This window comes from Ascidia mentula, chromosome 9 (genome assembly GCF_947561715.1).
Source record: "Ascidia mentula chromosome 9, kaAscMent1.1, whole genome shotgun sequence".
Taxonomy (NCBI): Eukaryota; Metazoa; Chordata; class Ascidiacea; order Phlebobranchia; family Ascidiidae; genus Ascidia; species Ascidia mentula.
Genome location: NC_138574.1, coordinates 11896099 through 11920530, shown reverse-complemented (window position 1 = coordinate 11920530; position 24432 = coordinate 11896099). Strand labels below are relative to the sequence as shown.

The 24432-nt window shown below is 36.4% G+C and overlaps 2 protein-coding genes across 21 annotated transcripts in view; both read left to right on the top strand.

The window, feature by feature from the left end:
- LOC145912932 (uncharacterized) overlaps window positions 1-24432 on the top strand; it is a 100276-nt gene that overhangs the window by 20161 nt on the left and 55683 nt on the right. For 16 of the 20 annotated variants that reach the window (XR_014403322.1, XM_083000401.1, XM_083000389.1 and 13 more), the window contains 9 exons: window positions 12552-12666; window positions 12878-13117; window positions 13191-13361; window positions 13697-13942; window positions 14004-14090; window positions 14174-14278; window positions 16271-16386; window positions 16539-16653; window positions 17105-17185. Coding sequence is in view for 19 of the 20 variants with exons in the window: in XM_083000401.1 (XP_082856527.1) it covers window positions 12552-12666; window positions 12878-13117; window positions 13191-13361; window positions 13697-13942; window positions 14004-14090; window positions 14174-14278; window positions 16271-16386; window positions 16539-16653; window positions 17105-17185 (1276 nt within the window). In the remaining variant the exon portion in view is untranslated. Of the gene's footprint in view, window positions 1-11399; window positions 11516-11686; window positions 11973-12283; window positions 12400-12551; window positions 12667-12877; window positions 13118-13190; window positions 13362-13696; window positions 13943-14003; window positions 14091-14173; window positions 14279-15677; window positions 15964-16270; window positions 16387-16538; window positions 16654-17104; window positions 17186-24432 lie in introns of all 20 variants that reach the window. The other 4 variants (XM_083000402.1, XM_083000397.1, XM_083000388.1 and 1 more) reach the window with 3 other exon arrangements.
- Window positions 1752-10853, top strand: LOC145912938 (uncharacterized). Its single transcript, XM_083000408.1, has 21 exons — window positions 1752-1937; window positions 2320-2460; window positions 2888-3019; window positions 3182-3394; window positions 3562-3701; window positions 3872-3998; window positions 4724-4866; window positions 5253-5421; window positions 5571-5688; window positions 5904-6051; window positions 6162-6328; window positions 6643-6668; window positions 6968-7144; window positions 7349-7537; window positions 7818-8000; window positions 8836-9075; window positions 9149-9319; window positions 9642-9887; window positions 9953-10039; window positions 10134-10238; window positions 10376-10853. The coding sequence occupies exons 1-21, from the start codon at window positions 1889-1891 to the stop codon at window positions 10570-10572; spliced, it is 3168 nt and encodes a 1055-aa protein (XP_082856534.1). The 5' UTR covers window positions 1752-1888; the 3' UTR covers window positions 10573-10853.

Below are 24432 nucleotides of genomic sequence, written 5' to 3'. Positions count from 1 at the left end.
GCTGTACAAAAGATTTTTAAAGATTCTAGCGTATATTTATTATAAAAGGAAAATCCAAATTACACGCAGGGTCCAAATTATACGACTTTCCCCGAAAGAAAGTTTGTTAAAGCAAAACCTCCTAACAGGAATTGTGTTTGTTTTAAGCAATCGATACAGTTTGAAATTTGATGTTTGACTGATGTAGCGGTACAAATTTGCACATTACCCAAATACAAGGGCAACTTATTTTTTTCTAACAAATAAAGTGATTTACCTTGCATACCAAATGGAATCGACCGAGTTTGTGACAAGTGGTAGTGCGCGCTCGACAGAATTTCTTTGGGGAAGCCTTATTCCACACCACTGGCAGCTTTCCTCGAGGCTTCAGCCCAGTGCTGGTTGGCGTTCGCGATGGACTCACTCAAGCTCAAAGAATTGGTTACACGACGAAGTTCTATTCATGAATAACATTCAATCCTTTATCAAAGTAAACTTCTTTCGGTGTCTTGACCTTCTTATCAGATGAACTAAAGGAGTTGAAAATATCACATTTTTGCAGGGAATTTCTTCTCGAGAATACTCCTCAAAATAAAATAGCTTTCTTTTGTTGTTTAAACAGTCTAGATACCATAGTAAAACATTACGCTGTTTTGCTCTTCATAGCCTGGTTGCATTTGCTGATAACTGATAATCACTACATTTTCTCAGAGAGTCTTTCATCTGTCAGCTCTCTGTGTGTTATTTTTTTCATCCTTAACACATGCAGTTTTCTTCGGTAAATACGAGTATTCGTGACGTCCTTACCGCGATCATATTAAGTTATCGCCACATTAATTACATCGCGACCACTCAACCGGTGTTAAACAGTTTCTACTTATTTTAACACATGTGTTATTTAGCTCGGTGCTTCTTAAACTTTTTGTTCTGCAATCCTATTTTTAAAAAATGATTTCTATGCCAACACGTTAGCGACAATAAAATACATTACCAAGAAAGCATTCACAGTGGAAGCTCCATAATTGAACCATTGTCTGTAACTATTGCCTGCCCTCTACTGGTGAAAAAAGGTTGCATCTGACTAATAATTTTGCACTGTTTTTTTTTCACACACAAGTTTATGTGCCATAAACATAAAAATGTGAAAATTCCAATTGGCATGAAAGCTCGTATTCTTGCAGCTTGTAATACTTTATGTGGCTGATCGGAATATTTGATTTTTTTAAAAATGCTAATCAACAAATAAATATCGTTAAAGTTTGGTTTTGAACAAACTTAATGACATAGTGTGTGAGCTGCACACAAATGGCCACTGTTTCGACCTATAAGGTTTCATCAGTGCAGCTGGTGTGATTATCAGACGACTTTGCTTACCAAACGGCCAATTAATATTATTGGCTCCACTTTGCATATGATCATATGAATAATAAATTATATTTCTTACGTTTCTTCTACAGCTGAATGTGGAGCTTTATAAACGTATTTGACAGATATGCTTAACAACACAAATCAAAGACAAAAGTAATTTGGACATTTCCCTTCCTAAAAAGCCACGCGCAGGAATCGCTTCAACAAAACAACCAGAACCAGTGTTATGCGGTATGCCTTGCGACAATGTTAACTACAAGTATCGTCGATTACTTCCTGAATCATGCCTGGCGTTCTTAAGCAATGTGGGACAGCAACAGACATAAATACAAATTCCGCTCCTCAAGTTTCGCCAATAGTAGCCTAGCTCTGTAAGATATGTTGAGGCATAACTTGAATCAAAATCTGTAGGTTTAGTGGTGTTTTTGTGTATGATTATCATATTGTCCGTGGAAGCAGGTCAACAGATAAGAAGAAAAAGAATTGTTTATTCCCAACAAAATACTGACATTCTGCGGTCTCTTGAGATTAATTCCTCAGGATGAAGACTTGGATATGGGTTGTCTTGCTGTTAAAGTCACTTTTCAGCCGTAAGTAACCACAGATAAACCAACTTTTGATTTTCCGTTTACACGAATTGATTATAGCCTGAATTATCGCGACGATAGCAAGATGTTTAACTTTGAAGTCAAAACGGATATTGGTTTAGTTTATCTCCTTGAACATTAAGTGATTTAAACAAAAACTGGCTACACAGCCTAAAGTGCTTTATGCCATAAGAGCCTGTACTTGGATCAAGTAGAGGTTTTGGGAGAAATAATTTTGTTTCTTTCATCACACAAATACCAGCAATGAACTATTCATTGAAACCGAGTGCAGCGATACTAAATTATTACTTTAATGTTACGCTGACCACTTGGCAAATTGAAGACAGGGTATAATTAAAATTTTCAATATCCCTATTGTCAGCAGGTAGCAGCGCAACAGGGCCGTGTTCTAACAACAAGTTTCGATGTCCAAACAGTGATCTTTGTTTAAGCCTCGACAAAGTGTGTGATGGCGTTGGAGATTGCAGCAACAACGAGGATGAATCATATGTCTTTGCTAGATGCGGTATAAAGTTTAATTTTAAAGATAAATAACTCATATCAAAGTAAATTATTAAGTTAAGTTTTTCATTTCGAAAAATAAGTGTATGCTCTTCAAGTTTGTGGGAAATCACGAGCATATTGCTGAAAATTCCAATACAACAGCTGGGGGCGTTTTTGTCCTTGTTCTGAGTGTTACACTTTACTTCGAAAGTCTAACTAAGTTATGATAATGTCTCGCATGCGAAGAATATTTTACACCTGAAGAATATCCTTCTTTTTTTCCGGAACACAATTATGTTTTAGGCCCGAATTATAGGATATCTCAAGCACATTGCCCCAAAGTTTTATTTGATGTGATCATCCTGGATATACGCCTCTGTAATAAACAAAACTGGAGTGCCTTTAGTGTTTATGTCATCTAGCGCAACTATAGGAAAAATATGTTATAGGTTCATGTCCCGGAAGAAACGAGAGTTTGGCGGGTTATCCATGCCGAAAAGCTTGTGTGTATAACAGGGAGTGTAAAGGAAGGAAACGATGTGCTTGTGACGGTCATTGTGGGATGTCCTGCTTTAATCCAAGTGAGAATGACGAATGTTTATCTAGAGAGAAAAAGTTTATAAAAAGGATTGAGAACCATTACACCAACCAACATTTTAATAACGCCCCGATGGAAATATCAAATTAAAAGTCAATTTTGATAGTTTCTGTTCAAGTAATGTCATTTGTTAATTATTGTTAAGATGCCACCTGTGGGAATTCGCTACCATCGGCTAGAGGCAGTGTGGGTTACAGTGTGGTGCGTTTCGTTGACCGTGGCTTGGTTCAAGTGAATTCAAACTTTAGACACGGTGACTTCGTTGAATATGCGTGCCCTCCGGGAATGACACCTATTGGTCCCCAGGTTTTCTGCAATTCAAGAAAAAAATGGACACGAGCTGATGTAAATTGTACAGGTAACGTGACAACAAAATCAATTTTAACCTAAATGTGGATGGTTTGGCAAAAGGATTCGAACGTAAAAGTTATACGGTAGTAATTTTGAATAAAGCAAACATAACATGTTTCCATTGTTTTTTAATAACTTTAGTGTTGTTTTCCTTATTAAACGTAATTCTAACAGATCTAAAGATTTGTGGCCAATCAAATGTTATCAACACAATCGTACATGAGCTCGGTTTCGGGCGAGTAGTCGGAGGAATATCAGTAAAACAACACACTTGGCCATGGCAGGTGCTCATCATGACAAGCTTTTCCACACAAGTAAGTTACTTTTCAGTTCTTTGTCATTGTGCTACATGAAATGTCTCGAACTTTATCTCCGGAAACAGTTACTGCTTATTAAGCACATTGCGTCAAAGACAACTATACAAAAGACAACTGAAATTTATTATCAACAATATATTACCTAGATTTGATTTTTGTATTTGTAGTTGTTCCATGATCTCAATATAATGGGTGGCGGATCGCTTATTAACCAGCAGTGGATTCTCACAGCAGCTCACGTGTTTGACAAATATGAAGACATCAAACATATCGAAAATTTGGTTCTCGCCGTAGGTTAGTTAACACCGTACTTTTATTCAGCTAAGTAAGAATAAATATCGTTTATTCAACTTTCTTTGGGAACAGTTTTAATTGTGGTCGTCAATTTGCATGCAAAAGCATGCAATAAATCATGTTGATGCAACTTTTATTTTTCAAAAAGACCGCCAGGTGATTTAAATTAAATCCTCAGATTTCGGTTGAGATTTCTTTTTATTTTGCAACAACATATTCTCCAAGTGTCGGGAGTCAGCTTATAACAACGCCGTAAGCAATATCCACCAACAGGAAACCTCCGATTGTTACACTGCGAGAGTTGCGTTGCTCCTTGCTGAACGTTGTGTGCCGCCAACTTCGCCGATATTTCGCCATTGACGTTTATTACATCCGCCATCACAAGAGATTAAATTGCACAGCGCATGGTGTTGACGAGCGCTGTGCAATTTGGTTATCCCGTTGTCTTTTTACTGTAATAGGATGAACTATGCAATAGTTTTTGTTACATCTTGTACCAAGTGAGGGGCCAGTTTGCCTTTGAAGTCTTCAAAAATAATTCCTCTTTACAATTACAGTTGCGCATTTAAAGATCTTCTACTCATTTAGTTTAATTATGTTTGTTTAAGAAAATTATGACCTTAATATAAAAAAAAACATGCCAGTGACACGTGCTGTGGGGGCATTCCTCTGATAGTTCCTACATCGTTACATAACTTTGATGTTAAACCGATAATTATTGACAGGTGTTCATAAACGCCCCAGTTTGATAGAAAATTTGGACTCTGCAGTTGAACTGTTTACACCAAGGAAAATATATCTTCATCCAAGATTTGATCGACAGACTCGTGGGAGTGAGAGAATCAATTTTGATTACGATGTTGCTTTGGTGAGTTTATTAAAACGGGTTTGTTCGTTTACTTTGATCATACTTTATGAAGAAAGTTTATTGGATGCAAACTTATCCTGTAAATATTGTGTTCTTGCTTTCCGTGACAAACATTATGTCAGTACAATGAAGGGTACGTTCTAGGCAATATTATCGTCTTTAAAGTTGGAAAAAATTCGTGCGTGACGTAAACCAATGTGTACAGTAAAATATCTGGTTATTATACGATTCACCTGACCCATTTAATGTTTTGATTTGAGATTAAAGAGAAATAAGATGCGCGTAAACGTATCTCCTACAGCTTTTTGCATTCTCTACATGAAGTATGCCAAAGGTACTTTTCTTATGAAACGTACAGGATTATCCAAACGGACCTCCGTTTTCAGATTAGAATCGGAGTCTCGCTTCGTTTTTTACGCAATGGATCGTCTTGGTTCGCCACAAAAGAAAGGCCGAAATTCAATGGAACAATCCCCTTATCTCCGTACATTCGTCCCGTGTGTCTTCCTTGGAGTAATCTTCCAAACAGAACCATCATACACAGTAACGGACTAAGTATGTCCAACAATTTTCTTCAGCTGCCTGCGGTAAAATATGTTAAATTCTAACCGCGATTTCCCCTTTTTTAACTCAGCTTGACTTAACATTTACCATTTTTTTAAATTTGGAATGTCTTTTTCGTAAAAAAGGGTTGCACTTTACAGGTGAAAGAGAAAACAGAACAACAGTCGTAGTAACTGGATTTGGACACACTAATTATCAAAGTCAAACCATACCAAACATTCTGCAGCAAACCACGCAAGAACTACAACCAGATGCAGTGTAAGTACCATTCGTGACTTTATACAAAAAAGCTAAATATGTTTGTACCCAGTAATAACAGACAATAAGTATGAAAGTATTCCATTTTTACATTTATGGCCTTTTTCCAAGAGTTTGGCAACGATTATTTCGTCTAAAGTATTATTATGGTAACAGTTAAAAATAACTTCATCAAGCAAGAAAAAGACGATACTTTTTATTGCTGTTTCGACCAGGTGTCGTCAAGGAATCCAACGTCACACGCGAAAAACAGGACATGCTTTGAGGTACACGAACCGCATGATTTGTGCCAGATCTCCAACAACTGCAAGAACTCTGTCTGACGCATGTACTGGAGACAGTGGTGGGCCCCTCATAAACCAAGTAATGCTTTATTTTATTCAGGTTCTTTGAAATGCTCAATAAAACTTTTTGGTATACGTATGAAGTTTAAATACAAATATATATATTATTTATTCAAAATCTTGCAACAGCGCGTGGATTCCCAAACTGGCGAAAGTTATTGGGTACAAATGGGGATTGTCAGTTTTGGAATTAAATGTGCTCTCAGGGATGAAACAAATGGCTTTGTGTATCCTGGCTACTACGCAGATGTTGCGCAGATGCAAAGCTGGATTGAAGAAACGATTAACGGTTCTAAGTAAAAACTTTGTTCAATTCCTAGTTTATTGTGTGTTGTGAAGATAAAAGAATTATGTCTGCAATTAACCTGACAACAAGTATATGTTGAATTAGTTTTGTCAATGGAAAAACAAGCAAAACTTACCAAATGCAAATAGCTTCCAGTAAAAATGTGGAAAAATGTGTAATGAGTAAATCCACCATTTTTTGTGATTTTTGGTGTTAAAAGAAATGCTAGAAATGTCGCGTAGAAATTACTGAGATTTGCATTTTATTGAATCATGGCCGAGGTTGTGCTCTTTCATAACAAAAAATGTTTTTGTTTTGTTGCAGGATTGGCCGTAAATCACATCACCTAAGTAAGTCACAAATTACGTCACACACATATAGATCAAAGTGCTCTTTGTTCGCACAATTATCATTAACTAAAAGAGGCGTTTTGTTTTCAGCAAATATTGAGGTATACCTAAAGCTAATGGTAATAAGGCTACACAACATTTTCTTGGGTCATGCGGTATAGCGTATATCGATACGAAATCGTAGTGCTTTCTAATGGTGTGTTCTCGTCAAACCTTCTAGTTTCATGTCATAAAAGCTTTATTTATAACATTGCAATGATATATTTTGTTGCCTTATACACTTTAAAATATATTTAAAGTAAGGCGATGCAATACTCCTATTGCGCCACCAAATGGCCGAGTGGATGACCGCGGCGTAGATTACGTCTTCGGGTCACGTGTTCGATTTGTCTGCAACGAGGGATTTCGAAACACTGGAAGCTCATTTGCTGTTTGTAATGGCGATGCCATCTGGGAAGGGTCTGCCAATTGCCATGGTAACTGCTATCAACCAACTATTAAGATAAACACGTATTTTACTATTGTCGTTTTCTCAATAGTTCATTTGGATTGCGACTTTGAAAAAACCAACACCATACAGTGTCTAAAATTTGATGTGATGTCTAATCACAAAATATCTAAAAAGTTAATGCATGAGAAATTTTTTATCCTGTAATTTTTAAAGAAATATTGTTTTTCAGTTAAGAAATGTCCCCCAATACAGCATTTAGAAAATGGTGAAGTGCAACCAAGTTTACAGACAGGTGTGGGCCATCCAATGGGAACCTCAGTTGCTTTCACATGCTTGCATGGTTATCGGTTAGAAGGCGCAAACAACACTGAGTGTTTACCAACAGAAAAATGGTCAAGTTCACAACCCAGCTGTATTGGTTTGTTATTTTTTTTCTGATTTGATTTAATTTAAATGCTAGTATGCAACTGTATTGGTTATGGCATGCAGATTTACCACAAACATGGAAATATTTATTCCAGTAGGTTAAAATCTGTCAGCTTGTTATTTAAGACAAATATATTTCGCTTTGAACAGCATCATCTGTGTATAAAATACAGAACAACAAGAGATTAAAAACAAAAAAAGCCTCAGTGCTTGCAAGAATTAGCAGATTTATTTCACAATTTTCATTCTCAGGAATAATTATTGATTTGCAGAAGTAAAATGTAAAAAATTTGTTGTGCGAAATGGTCACCTTGTTCCATTCCAACATCTGTATGCTATCAACACTGTGGTTCGAGTTGAATGCAACAATGGATATAGACTTCATGGTCAGGGAAATGTCACATGCACCATTAAAGGAACTTGGTTTCCTCAACCTCTTTCTTGTGATCCAATTCGTAAGTATAACTTAAAGACAAGAATTTGCTTGTTGGCATTGACTACATGGTTAGAATGTATAAACAGAAACATTCTGACCTTGCAATCAAATTTACTTTTGCGTTATTTTTATTTGTCCAGTTCTAAATCTCTGCAATTGCTTACTGATTGATGGGTACAGCCTGCACAGTCAGTGTTTATGTGCACTAATAATGAATCAGTGTTGAAAGTATCAGTATACTACAAGCTAACTAGAAAATTCTTAGGTTTTTCATATGCACTTGAAGTAATGTATTTTCCACCAAAATTGACAAATTTAACAAAGACAAATAGCTACATGCTTAGTTTTGTTTCAATTATTTTACTATGTCCTCACAATTCTATAAAAAAACACTTAATGTTTTTTTAGCTTGTAGCCATCTTGCACCACCTACTGGTGGTTCCATCACCCATCGGAGTGAAAGTATGGTAACTTTTGCATGTGACAATACCTTGCGATTAGTTGGTGCCCGAAGTGTTCTTTGTCATTTGGGTAAATGGTCTGCAAAAACTCCAACTTGTGAAGATATTGCATAGGAGTAATTAAGTTCTAACTTTATGCATGATAGATTGTTAACTATTATGAAGCAAGAACCCTCTGATTTATGTCATGTATTGTTGAACATAAAATGAAAACATTATTTTTTACATTTTCCACAATGTTTTGTGTTGCATTCTACATTACATGCTTGCTCCCAGAAATTAATGCAATAATCTTCCTTTAACCTCTTGCCAGCATCACCTGCTGTATTATAAAATTATGTCAATTTAATGTTATGTTTTGTAGAAAATAAACTGACTCACCTTTACTGTTAGTCAATTTAGAAATGCCATCTGAACCTAACCAAATTGTGCCAATACCACAACCACCATTGCAACCAATGTGGAACAGTTGGAGTGAATGGAGCTTATGGGGTCCTTGCACTTCCACATGTGGCTCAGGGTTTCAATTAAGGAGAAGGGAATGTCCGAATTCACCTCCCAATACTGTCATGTGCAGGGGGAAAAATGTAGAAAGAAAACACTGTGAAAATGAACCATGTAGTCCATTATCAGGTGTTGTTTTTATTATTTCACAATTCATAGAGACTACAATAACATATTGGATACCAAATGTCTGTTGTTTCAGATCCCAGTTCCACTTTCTTTTATGATGGAAAAGAGTATTTGTTTTTTGACGAAACAAAAAGCCGGCCACAGGCCAAAGTTCACTGTAAAAGTTATGGTGCTAGCATGGTCATGATAAAAACAAAAGATGTATTTTTAGCCATTGGAAAGAATATGAACTCCACACTATCTGGTAGTGTTTATGTTTTTTTTTACATTTTTAGGCCAACTTTCTTTTTTTCAAAAAAACATTTTTTGGTAGTTATTTTTGAAAATAATATTTGAATCAGCAAAAGTTAACAATAGTTATCATGTTTTAAATATGAAGGCCAACTTGTACAAGATTACCAGTTTCCACTGGGAAGTTGAGTATAAAGATAGTTTTTTTGATAACATAACTTTGTTAATACAAAAATCTAAATGCCTATATATAAAGTTGACCAAGGTGAATAAAAAAAGTCTGTTTCATGTTTTTTTAATGTCCAAGAAGGACTAACCGCATTGTTTTGTTTAAGATTTTTATTGGATTGGGTTGGAGCAAAGATATAATCGAAAACGTCATCGATGGAATCGTTACTGGTCGGACAACAAGGTTTATGAATTTGAAAACTGGCGTTCACTAGTTGTTTTTTGGTCTTCTGGTTATTGCACATCCATGTCTACTCACAAGTGTGGCTGGATTCAAAAGCCCCGTTGGACAAGGACGCAGTGTTGGAGACATGGAGACTGCTCACATCCCAAAAAAATTCTCTGTGAAAGAGGTTTTTGTAGTTGACACTTTTCCAAAATATAGATTTATGTTACATTTTAAGAACATTCTTTTCAGACTGTCCGTGTCTGAATGGTGGACATTGTAATGCGATAGGTTCTTGTGTCTGCCCTGTGCGCTACACAGGTGTACACTGTGAAAGCAGTAAGTTAAATTTGAAGTTCTCCTTTATCATTTGTTGTATTATTGCAGCATAGACCATTTCATACCAACTGAGTATCCTTCCTCATCATTCCAGGTACAAGTTTTTGTGCTTCACTGCCATGTTTGAATGGTGCTACATGTCATGAAAACAGCACATGTCAGTGCCTTCCTGGATTTTATGGCACTTTTTGTGAGCAAGGTGCTGCTTATTAGCAAGTTTTGTAAAACCAAACTAGACTTCGTATGTATATTTACAAATTTCATTTTTCATTGGTTTTCACAAATGTAAAGACATTCTTTTTTATTGATTTTCACCACATCAACTCTTTGATTTAGTGCTCACATGTCCAGAATTACAAAATCCACAACATGGTAGCATACAGTACATGGGAACGGAAGCTTCGGGATTTGAATTTGGAACCACAATTTTTGTAAGTTGTGATGAAGGTTATCTTCCCAGCAAGAATAAAGTCATCACATGCACAGAAAGGGGAGACTGGTCAGATGAGTTACCAAGATGTGTTTGTAAGTAACACATTGAATAAACTATGTTGTGGTACTTTTAGCTTATACATAACATAGTCACATATTTTATAAATTTTTCTATCAATGAAAATTTAATTTGTGTGCTACAATTAATTAGATAATTGTTGGTTACAGTGGCCACCACATCATTTTATAAGAAATACATATTTCATTTGCCTTTAGCCAGTAGATGTAATGAATTACCTGTCCCTGAAAATGGAAGACTATTGTACAATGGCCAGGATTTGTATGTAAATGATGTTGGAACACAAGTAACAGTGCAATGCAATGAGGGTTATCAACCCAACATTCCTGAAAGTCTGTGTACTGAGGATGGTTGGACTAATGCAGCTCCAAGTTGCAATGGTAAGTAAAATTGGTTGTAAAGTAATTATATAATAGGGTACGTTAATATCCTTGTTCAACATTTTGAATTCAAGCACCCTAAAACCTGTTATGGACATAAAGTAAAGCTGGGTCACTGTGGGAAATAGTTGCAAATACAAAGCAATCTTCATGATATGTTTTAGGAATCATACAACAATGTTAGGCATTGATATTTAGATTGAAATCTTATGCCTGTTGTTTGCAGTTTTTCAGTGCAGGTTGGTAAACAATCCTGCCAACGGTTTTTTCCTTTTTCTTGACTCTGAGTCAGCTAATCGACAAATTGGAGCAAGAATGAAGTTAAATTGTAGTAAAGGTTATCGGCCGACTACAGAATACATTGTATGTGAAGCTGGCGGGTGGTCTGATCCTCAAACAACCTGTAAATGTAGGTTATGCAGCAACAAACCCCAAATAGCTTTCACTGTAGTATTTTTTAACTTATCAGCTATGCCTTGTCTGTTGGAAGCCAGTTTTTTGTCAGACGGGGTTGAAGTTGTTGGATATGATAGTGTTTCATTTGATGAGGAGCGGATTCCTGGTGGTGAAAGTATCACATTACAAGTAGGTAGATGTTTTTCACAATATTGAAAATATTTCCAATGATATAAAAAAAGGTAATTGTCTTTAATTAGTTGAATAATAGTTTCTGTCAGTACAGAGGGTTTCTTAAAATAACTAAACAGGTTTGAGAACAAAATTTTCCAAACAACTGAGAAACACAATTTGTTGCAGTGTTCTGATCCAGAAAAAGACTTAATAGGTGTGAGGAAATATCGTTGTGGGTCTGAAGGATTGTGGGATGTCCACCCCAACAATGCATCATGCCACGCCCCTTGCCCTCCACTTGAAACACCACGCAATGGTCGCTTCGAGTTCCTGGATTATCATGAAAACAGCACAGACAGGTGGAAATATGGTTCAAGGGTGCAGGTGGTCTGTGCGCCAGGGTACGATACACCAGCATACAATGAAATACATTGCACAGATGGGTGGTCACAAGAAATTCCAACATGTCAAGGTATTTTTGTGATTTGTCAGTAGAAATGTATTTGAAAGTTGACGGGCGTAAATGACACAGCAGAGGTATAAAAATATACAGAAAAAGTTTAGGAATTTTAAGCCTTTAAATCCTACCTTTCCTTTGATGTTTAAACACTTATACGCCTGCAAGGAAGTTTTTGTTGCTCACTGAATGGAATAACTTTAATTCCCCTGTATTTAAGTTTATGTACTGGAATGCTCATACCAAAACGCACCCTTAATTATTTATGTTGTTGAAAATGTATTTCATTTGCGAAATATAACGATAACAAACACTTTCGTTTGTAGGGCGACCCTGTGTGTTTTATTACAACGATTTATCACCCGATGTAGACGTAGTTGGAGTAGAATTGAAAACTGATGACGAAAAACTTTGGAAAGTTGGAAAATCCATTGAACTGCGAGTAATTCATTCATTGATTTTTTGGTTGTTGAACCCAGTTGTAATACAAGACATCAGGAGTATTTTCAGTTAATTTGCAGCCTCTTTGTTTCTGAAAACTAGGCTTTAAAGTTTTGTTAGCTGAACGACATTTTCTTGTTATTTCAACTTTAGTGTAAAAACCCCTCTCTTCAACTTGCCGAGGGTCACCCCCCTACAATAACCTGTTTGCTAGGAATGTTGTGGACTTTCGATTATACTTCGTACGAGTGCGTCGAACGTCCCTCTGGTGAGAATGGTTTTCTGTGGTTGATTTTCACTAGTAGGCGTAGCTTTATTCTTAGTGTTTTGTGTTGCATTCTACATTACATGCTTGCTCCCAGAAATTAGTACAATTATCTTCCTTTAACCTCTTGCCAGTATCACCTGCTGTATAAAAAAATTATGTCAATTTAATGTTATGTTTTGTAGAAAATAAACTGACTCACCTTTACTGTTAGTCAATTCAGAAATACCAGCTGAACCTAACCAAATTGTGCCAATACCACAACCACCATTGCAACCAATGTGGAACAGTTGGGGTGAATGGAGCTTATGGGGTCCTTGCACTGCCACATGTGGCTCAGGGTTTCAATCAAGGAGAAGGGAATGTCCGAATTCACCTCCCAATACTGTCATGTGCAGGGGGAAAAATGTAGAAAGAAAACACTGTGAAAATGAACCATGCAGTCCATTATCAGGTGTTGCTTTTATTATTTCACAATTCATAGAGACTACAATAACATATTGGGTACCAAATGTCTGTTGTTTCAGATCCCAGTTCCACTTTCTTTTATGATGGAAAAGAGTATTTGTTTTTTGACGAGAAAAAAAGCCAGCCACAGGCCAAAGTTCACTGTAAAAGTTATGGTGCTAGCATGGTCATGATAAAAACAAAAGATGTATTTTTAGCCATTGGAAATAATATGAACTCCACACCATATGGTAGTATTTATGTGTTTCTTTTTAATTTTTAGGCCAACTTTCTTTTTAAAGAAAAACATTTTTTGGTAGTTATTGACAAATAACATTTGAATCAGTAAAAGTTAACAATAGTTATATTAATGTTTCAAATATGAAAAAGGCCTACTTGCACAAGATTACCAGTTTCCACAGGGAAGTTAAATATGAAAATAGTTTTTTTGATAACACAACTTTGTTTAATACAAACATTTAAATACCTTAAAATAGAATTTGACAAAGATGAATAAAAAAAATCTGTGTCATGTTTTTCAATGTCCAAGATTTTTCAAAAGATAAACCTCATTGTTTTGTTTAAGATTTGTATTGGATTGGGTTGGAGCAAAGATATGATCAACACACTAACAGATGGAAACTTTACTGGTCGGACAACAGTGTTTATGAATTTGAAAAATGGCATTCAGGAGTTGTTCGTCGGTCTGGTGGTTCTTGCACCTCCATGTCTACTTACAAGTGTGGCTGGATTCGAACGCTCATTTGGACAACGTCGCAATGTTGGAGACATGGAGACTGCTCACATCCTAAAAAAATTCTCTGTGAAAGAGGTTTTTCAAATGAACACTTTTCCAATAGATTTATGTTATATTTTAAAAACATTCTTTTAAGACTGTCTGTGTCTGAATGGTGGACATTGTAATGCAACAGGTTCTTGTTTCTGCCCTGTGGGCTACACAGGTGTACACTGTGAAAGCAGTAAGTTAAATTTTTGTTATTATACTATTGCAGCATGAAACACAGTTTTTATACCATGTGAATTTCCATTCTTATCTTTCCAGGTATAAGTTTTTGTGCTTCCTTGCCATGTTTGAATGGAGCTACATGTCATGAAGACAGCACGTGTCAGTGCCTTCCTGGATTTTATGGCACTTTTTGTGAGCAAGGTGCTGCTTATTAGCAAGTTTTTTAAAACCAAACTAGACTTTGTATGTATACTACAAATTTTATTTTTCATTGATTTTCACAAATGTAAAGACATTCTTTTATATTGATTTTCACCACATCAACTCTTTGATTTAGTGCTCACATGTCCAGAATTACAAAATCCACAACATGGTAGCATACAGTACATGGGAACGCAAGCTTCGGGATTTGAATTTGGAACCAACATTTTTGTAAGTTGTGATGAAGGTTATCTTCCCAGCAAGAATAAAGTCATCACATGCACAGAAAGGGGAGACTGGTCAGATAAGTTACCAAGATGTATTTGTAAGTAACACATTGAATAAACTATGTTGTGGTACTTTTAGCTTATACATAACATAGTCACATATTTTATAAATTTTTCTATTAATGAAAATGCTTTAGTTTGTGTGCTACAATTAATTAGATCATTGTTGGCTACAGTGGCCACCACATCATTTTATAAGAAATACATATTTCCTTTGCCTTTATCCAGTAGATGTAATGAATTACCTGTCCCTGAAAATGGAAGACTATTGTATAACGGCCAGGATGTGTATGTAAATGATATTGGAACACAAGTAACAGTGCAATGCAATGAGGGTTATCAACCCAACTTTCCTGAAAGTCTGTGTACTGAGGATGGTTGGACTAATGCAGCTCCAAGTTGCAATGGTATGTAAAATTGGTTGTAATGTAATAATAATATAGGGTAGGTTAATATCCTTGTTGAAATGTTATGCGTTGGTATTTAGATTTAAATGTTATGCCGGTTAAAATCAACTTAGTTTACACAAATGTTCTTTTTTTTCAGAATTTATTTCTTGTTGTTAATGTTTGCAGTTTTTCAGTGCAGTTTCCTAAACAAACCTGCCAACGGTTTTTTCCTTTTTCTTGACCAAGAGTCAGTGAATCGACAAACTGGAGCAAGAATGAAGTTAAATTGCAGTAAAGGTTATCGACCGACTACAGAATACATTACATGTGAAGCAGGCGGGTGGTCTGATCCTCAAACAACCTGTAAATGTAGGTTATGAGGCAACAAACCCCAAATTGCTTTCACTGTAGTGTTGTTTTACTTATCAGCTATGCCTTGTCTGTTGGAAGCCACGTTTTTGTCAGACGGGGTTGAAGTTGTTGGATATGATAATGTTTCATTAGATGAGGAGTGGATTTTTGGTGGTGAAAGTATCACATTACAAGTAGGTAGATGTTTTTAACAATATTGAAAATATTTCCCTTGTATGATAATAAAAAAGGTTATTGTCTTTAATTAGTTGAATCACAGTTTTTGTCAATACAGAGGGTTTCGCAAAATAATTCCACAGGTTTGAGAAAATTTTTTTATTAAAATCAACTCCAAAACACAATTTGTTGCAGTGTTCTGATCCAGAAAAAGACTTAATAGGCGTGAGGAAATATCATTGTGGGCCTGAAGGATTGTGGGATGTCCACCCCAATAATGCTTCATGCCACGCCCCTTGCCCTCCACTTGAAACGCCAAGCAATGGTCGCTTGGAGTTTCTGGATTATCATGAAAACAGCACAGACAGATGGAAATATGGATCAAGGGTGCGGGTGATCTGTGCGCCAGGATACAAAACACCTGCATACAATGAAATACATTGCACAGATGGGTGGTCACATGAAATTCCAACATGTCAAGGTATTTTTGTGATTTGTCAGTAAGAAATGTATTTGAAAGTTGACGGGCGTAAATGAGACAGCAGAGGTATAAAGATATACAGAAAAAGTTTAGGAATTTTAAGCCTTTAAATCCTAAAATCTTGGACATTAAAAAAACATGAAACACAAGCAAGTGTTTGTTCTCTCTGAATGGAATAACTTTAATTCCCATGTATTTAAGTTTATGTACTGGAGTGCTCTTACGAACATGCACCCTATATTATTTATGTTGCTGGAAATGTATTTCTTCTGCGATGTATAACGATAAGAAACACTTTCATTTTTAGGGCGACCCTGTGTGCTTTATTACAACGATTTATCACCCGATGTAGACGTAGTTGGAGTAGAATTGAAAACTGATGACGAAAAACTTAGGAAAGTTGGAAAATCCATTGAACTGCGAGTAATTCAATCATTTATTTTTTGGTTGTTGAACCCAGTTGTAATACAAGACATCAGGAGTATTTTCGGTTAATTTGCAGCCTCTTTGTTTCTGAAAACTAGGCTTTAAAGTTATGTCAGCTGAATGACATTTTTTTGTTATTTCAACTTTAGTGTAAAAACCCCTCTCTTCAACTTGCCGAGGGTCAACCCCCTACAATAACTTGTTTGCCAGGAATGTTGTGGACTTCCGATTATACTTTGTATGAGTGCGTCGAACGTCCCTCTGGTGAGAATGGTTTTCTGTGGTTGATTTTCACTAGTAGGCGTAGCTTTATTCTTGGCGTGGTTAAAAAAGCGATTAGCAACTTCGGTCAACGTCCGACCCATATACCTAGAAGAAAACCAAGATCAGGATTCGTGCCCAGGACATCCTGGTTTTAATCCCAGTATGATAAAAAATAATAATTAAACAAAATAGAGAAGGTCACACTCACACTACAATATGCGTTTATTTGTGATTTGTAGTTACTTCCTACACAAAAATCATATTATACGCGACCGGGCGAGTTTGAATAATATGCTACAAATATGGTGATAAAGTTTAGCCTAACTGGATATCTTGGTTGTCAAAAGTGTGCAACCTTACATTCCATTTACCATGTTTTATGTATACATATATACATAAAGTGACTTTCATCTTGCAATGAGAATCTCCTAATGGTGAAACTTATTTTTAGAAATTTTACCAACAACTACAAGCACGGTTGCCACCACTCAGTCAATTCCTAAATCTACTGGATATCCTCTCGAAGACGTTGGTAATAAAATCGATATCTTGTCACTACATGGTCTCCCAACGCAGAACAAACCAATTCTTTATTCACAAAATAATGACCCATACATGTAATTTAAAAACCATGACACGGCACTTTTGGACAAACAAAAACCAACCTGATCTTATGTTATTTGGTTTATGTGTTTGATCTAACTAAACACGTAGTTGCCAGGTAAAGGTGGAAGTCTTCTGCGTTTAGTTTTGACCAACCGTGTTTAACCCAGGCAACTGTAATATCCAATCTCCCTATCTTCGTTCTGAGCGAATCTCTCATCCAAGTCGTCGCCTGTTCCGATTTAGTTGTGCTAATGGTTTCAAGTTACTTGGAAGGAGAAAGGCGGCCTGTTTAGACAGCGGTGAATGGGAGCGGGAATTGCCGACATGTGACGGTAACTTGGAAATTGAAGCTTTTATCACGCAGAATATTTATTTGTTGGTTTTATTGTAACAGAACTTGATAACGTTGGTATGACTACGCACATACCAACTCTAAACGATAGCTGCATTGCTTGCTTTGTATTTACACACGTAATCTCAACATATTGTCTTTCTTTATTTTCACATGGTAGGGTACAAAGGGCTAATTCAGTATATTTCGAATTGATCAATGGAAAAACTAAATTCAGTGTGGAAACAAATCTGTTTAGAAACAAGATTTACGGATTTTCTCATAATTCTGACAATAAAGAAACTGGCCCTTACTGTTGTCAACATTGTCATGTTTCATACGATAAACGTTTCGGTAAGAACTTGTGCCATTATCAGTTTGAATGACGCAGTTGGTGTAGCTCCATTATTATATGGAGCTGCCCTGACTGACGTCACAAATAAGGCACGTACGGGTGGTGACGTCATGCTGTTATCGGCCACACACGACTATAAATCTGTTTACCCGTATATATCTGTTTAATTGCAAGTGGAATGGTAAATCCCAAACCACACAACAGATCATTTTCGAAATATAAGCGCATAATCTGGATAATTGCAAAATATAAACGATTTTTTTCATTGAGCGAAATGCTGATTTCAATATGTTGCACAACCCAAGGTGTCTCTTGAATAATGGATTGCGGAAAAAAAATTATTGTATTTTTTTGCATTCTTAGCTTATTTTTTCTGTGTAAGGCTTAAGTCATGCTTTGTAATCATTGGCAACAAGAATTTTAATTAATGAGCTTCACATACATCAATTTTGCAAACCAACATCTCTTGAATCTAATTTCAGTGATTCCTTGCACGATTCAACCTGATGATCTTCCAGATGGTGTGATCGTGTCCGAAAACGGTCAAACGTTTCCTCCCGGCGCTCAAATTCACCTAAAGGTGATAATTTAACACTTCAAATTATTAATGGTCTTCTTCGTTACCGACATACATATACTTTAAAAGGCACAGGTAGCCGAAATCGTCGTTGATTGCAATAAATCAGGAAGGATTGGTTTTAACGCTAAGTATATGACGGTGATTTCTCGTTAAACAGTGCACTGACCCTCTCGTTGACAAGTAAAGCATTTTTGTCTTTTACTTAAACTTGGATTTCTCGCCCTATGCAAGCCCAATTGTATACAGATGTCTCTTGACTTCACTATTAGTTCGTTCTACCGACGACAACCGCGCAACCTGTTTACGAGTGTTGCGCAACAATAAGCCTTAAGGAGGGACTTTTTTCCACTGTCAGCTCATTGAAATACAAACCCTAACCAGCGGGCATATCAGTAAACCCACTCACTAAGTGGGTTGGTTACAGTGACAATTAATGAGACAGTAAAAAATATGTTCAGCAAGAATTAACAGCGACACATTGACTTTCTTGGCTTCGACGAAGGTTTTTAAACCGCAATTTTAACGGCAATTTAAATAATACAGCCACCTGAGTCCCACGAACCGATGACAGGTCTAGCGCAATTCTAGTGGATTAAATCTAAAATAAATACCAACGTTAACATTTTATGGCATTAAGAATGTGGTTTTTAACTTTCTTTACCTGGTAGCGCACTTATACCAAACAAAATGTCATAACGACGCAATTGTTGACCTTCTTTAGTGGAAAGTTGACCATTGTTTTTAGCGTCCGCTTACCTAATATCATATCAGTGCAACAGCTGAGAGGCCACGCAGTGTATTATTGAAATAAAAATTCTTTTGATGCACTAACAACATTAAACCAAGGCATCATTTGCGAACCACTTCATCAGCGACGTGTTAAAAATTTCAACTTTTGTTGTTTTAAGTGCAAAGACCGTGAATCAGAACTCTTTGGCGATTCAACCCGAATCTGCACAATAGGTGGCATATGGAACTTGCCTTTTAACACCACCTCATGTCCGGCTCACTGCAACCGATTGACGAACCCAACAAACGGTCAAATTGTGTGTACATCCAGGACTGCATGTCCCAGAATTGGTACAAGTGTGGTTGTTGAGTGTAATAGAGGATATGTAGCAAGTTATGATGGGGAAATAGTTTGCGAGGGGAACCCAGCTGCGTGGAACCGTGAGATACCCACATGTGAACGTAAGTAACAGTTTAATATATGCCTCGAGATGTGGGTTTTATTACGACAAATTTCCCACTCAAACTTTAAGTGATTCTCATAACTTTTGTTGCAGTAATACAATGCAAAATACACCCACAAGATCTTTCTGATGATGTTGGCGTTTCCGAGTATTCTAAAGCTGATTTAGGCAATCAGAGGTTTCCCCCGGGATCGTTCATTAAACTGGAGGTATGCTTGTCCCATCTGCAAAACTGAACATAATGTCCTGTACTCATAGGCGCCGACTTTAAAATGTTTTCGGGTATGCCAAATTATATGACGTCACTTTATGACGTCATAAAATGCAAAATATCTTTCTTGGCGCTAGAAAGGGTTGGACGTGAGACTGTGTTAAGGCTCGTTGTTTACAAACTTCACGCAACGCAAAGCACTTTTCCAAATGAACGCATGTTTATGTGCGGTAAGACCGCTTTGAATATTAAACAAAGGAACTTTTTCGAATGACAAAGAGAAATTTCCTAAACAGCAGCGCAAATTGGGCCTCGTGGTATTATATTTGGTGAAGCAAGCAATAAACATCTCGTTGTTACTGCAGCGATCATGCCTTTTAAAGGTCAAGGACCCTGAATACTAAACGCTACCTATTGCGGCACACGTTGCATTACCTGCTGTCCAGAAACTCGTTACTTTGGGAAAGTAAACCGTGATAACTGCCTAAATCTAAATAACGCGTGACGAACGTTGGTCAGATTCTCGGGTATGCGGCATACCCGAGATTTTCGTCCGGGTATGCGAGGCATACCCGGCATACCCGTGTTCGGCGCCTATGCCTGTACTTAAATATTATACATCAAAAAGTTATTTACTGCCCCCTTAACACTATTGTACGGTGTTATTTAGTGCATCAATGAAGATCTGGCTCTTGTTGGTAAGCCGTACCGGTTTTGTAGGTTGGGAGGTTTTTGGGATACAGCTCTTAATGCAACATCGTGTCAAGAATCCCCACCAGTTGATTCAACTGACATTCCCAAGTGATAAAATATGAAAGAAAATAGCTGTCGAATTTTTTTTATTTCAAAGAAAAAACGGCCGTGTTATGCTTTAAAAGCATTTACAATGCATAAACGATTAACTGCAATTGTATGTGATTAGTAAGTTCATGTTGTTTTTCAGAGCGATTGTAAATAAAGAAGACACATAATATGCCCCTGAGGAAGTGATTTAGGCAGTCTTCTCGCAAAAAATTTTTACTAGGTCAGTTGTTGAGTGGTGACACTGCCACAAAATCAGGAATCAGGGGATTTCTTGTGATTCAATTTTCCACATAAATGCCCTTCAACATTTTGATATTCTAGATTTTCCACAACACCTTCAAACGAACTGCCTGACCAAAACCAATACTAAAACTGTCCAAAACAACTTAACACTGACCCCATACAAAACCCTTTGCATTGTGACAAAATTATTCTCAGTTACACAGCAGGACATTTACCGACCCAAAAAAATGTATTATAACTACCAAAGCAATACACATAGCCTATGCATACATACATACATATGGCATTCGACATGCCAGAACTGCTTGATATGATCCATGAAGCCGATTATCAAAACACCCGGAAGTGTCAAGGGTTTGGGAAATTTGTCAAAACATTAGGTAGCAGAGGATAGAAAAGTCGTTTAATTTGGACCACTTAGGTTTAAATCTTAAAAAATATAGATGTTCACCAAAAGAGTTATTAACAGGATTTGATAAATTATCATCTAAACTCTTTAAAAGCAAAAAACAGAATCCTGTTATTTTCATGTAGGGAATAATTAGTATTTGGAAATGTTGGAACGAGTGTTGCACGCCTAGTGTACAATTTGGAACAGCAGCGTGTACAAATTGTAACACTTACAATCCATGCGATTTCTTTTCCACTCAGTTTCTAAGAAGTGATGGCAACTTTACATAAATATTTTGTCCCCATTATTTGTACATTTCCACAATATTTTATTTAATAAAAAAAAGAACAGAAAATAATTGAAATAGCGAAAAAACCTTGAGAATAAAAAACAATACTATAATGCAAAGACTTTACAATACTAAATGCATAAAATGAGACAGTAGATACAAACTAAGGTTGCAATTCTAGACCTACAAGATGCACTGTGTTAATAAAATGCAGATACTTTAACCATCTTCTTTACTGTAACAAGATGACTGGACCTTATTTTTATCTTCTTTATTCTGTATTTTTAAGTTTCCCAAATAATTTAAGATATTTTACTTCTAATTTTCATTAGTATTTATATCAACAGGTAGTTAAAAATAATGCTGAAAAACATAGTTGATTGTTAGCTATATTTCAATAACATATTTTATTCAGATATGTCTAATATTATAGATCATGTGTAAAATGTGTTCTGATAATAATGAATACATAATTGATATCAGTTCCTGTTGCCCCGGGCCAAATTACACACATCATACAGGTCCAAATTACACAACTTTCTACACAGTTTTTCCACCTACTTTACTCTCGGAAAGCAATATCATATTCGGCTTTATATACCGAAGGCAGTAACAGTTATACAACGCAAAAATCATGCCCACTTGGATATACAACATACAGTTATGAAATAAAGTTTGATCTCTAAAACAAATGAAAAATTAACGTACTTCGTATTTCTATCTGTAACTACCGGATTGCGGAAGTTTCAACTCGCCTGTCTTTCGCGTTTTATCAGATTTTCTTTCAAGCTGTACAAAAGATTTTTTTGTCATCCAGCGTACTATATTTTTTAAAGGGACAGAATCCGAATTACACGCAGGGTCTAAATTATACAACTTTCCCGGAAAAAAAAGTTTGTCAAAAATAAACCTCAACCTCTTAAGAAGAATTGTGTTTGTTTTGAGCAATCGATACAGTTTAAAATTTGATGTTTTACTGATGTAGCGGTACAAATTTGCACATTACCCAAATACAAGGGCCACTTTATTTTTTTTCTAACAAATGGAGTGATACCAAAGGGAATCGACCGAGCTTGTAACAAGTGGTATTTCGCGCTCGACAGAGGCAGCTTTCCTCGAGTCTTCAGTCCAATGCTAATTGGCGCTTGCGATGGACTCACTCAAGCTCAAAAGAATTGGTTACACGACGAAGTTCCATTCATGAATAACAATCTATCCTTTATCAAAGTAAACTTCTCCCGGTGTCTTGACCTTCTTATCAGATGAACTAAAGGAGTTAAGAATATCACATGTTAACAGCAGAGAATTTTTTCTCGAGAAACTCCTCAAAATAAAATAGTTTACGTTTGTTGTTTAAACAGTACAGATACCAATGTAAAAACATTACGCTGATTTGCTCTTTATGGCCTGGTTGCATTTGCTTGATAACTGATAATCACTACATTTTCTCAGCGAGTCTTTCATCTGTCAGCTCTCTGTGTGTTATTTTTTTCAATCTTAACACTTGAAGTTTTCTTCGGCAAATCCGAGAATTCGTCCTTACCGCGATCACATAAAGTTATCGCCACACTAATTTCTTTGCGACCACACTACCAGTCTTAATACAGTTTCTACTTATTTTAACACATGTGTTATTTAGCTCGGGGCTTTTTCAATTTTTTGTTCTGCGATCCAATTTTAAAAATTGATTTCAATGCCAACACGTTAGCGATAATAAAATACATTACCAAGAAAGTATTCACAGTGGAAGCTCCATAATTGAACCATTGTCTGTAACTATTGCCTGCCCTCTACTGGTGGAAAAAGGTTGCATTTGACTAATAATTTTGCACTGTTTTTTTTCACGCACAAGTTTATGTGCCGCAAACATGAAAATGTGAAAACTCCAATTGGCACGAAAGCTCGTATTCTTGCAGCTTGTAATACTTTATGTGGCTGATCGGAATATTGGATTTTTTTTTAAATGCTAATCAAAGATCGTTAAAGTTTGGTTTTGAACAAACTTAATGACATATTGTGTGAGCTGCATGGTATACTGCGAGAATTGCGTTGCTCCTTGCTGAACGTTGTGTGCCGCCAACTTCGCCGATATTTCGCCATTGACGTTTATTACATCCGCCATCACAAGAGATTAAATTGCACAGCGCATGGTGTTGACGAGCGCTGTGCAATTTGGTTATCCCGTTGTCTTTTTACTGTTATAGGATGAACTGTGCAATAGTTTTCGGTACATCTTGTACCAAGTGAGAGGCCAGTGTGCCTCTGCAGTCTTTGAAAATAATTCGTCTTTACAAATACAGTTGTGCATTTAAAGATCTTCTACTTATTTAGTTTAATTATGTTTGTTCAAGAGAATTGTGACCTTAATATAAAAAAAAACATGCCAGTGACACGTGCTGTGGGGGCATTCCTCTGATAGGTCCTACATCGTTACATAACTTTGATGTTAAACCGATAATTATTGACAGGTGTTTACGAACGCCCCAGTTTGATACAAAATTTGGACTCTGCAGTTGAACTGTTTACACCAAGAAAAATATATCTTCATCCAAGATTTGATCGACAGATTCGTGGGTGGCTGAGAATCAATTATGATTACGATATTGCTTTGGTGAGTTTATTAAAACGGGTTTGTTCGTTTACTTTGATCATACTTTATGAAGAAAGTTTATTGGATGTAAACTTATCCTGTAAATATTGTGTTCTTGCTTTCCGTGACAAACATTATGTCAGTACAATGAAGGGTACTTTCTAGGCACTATTATCGTCTTTAAAG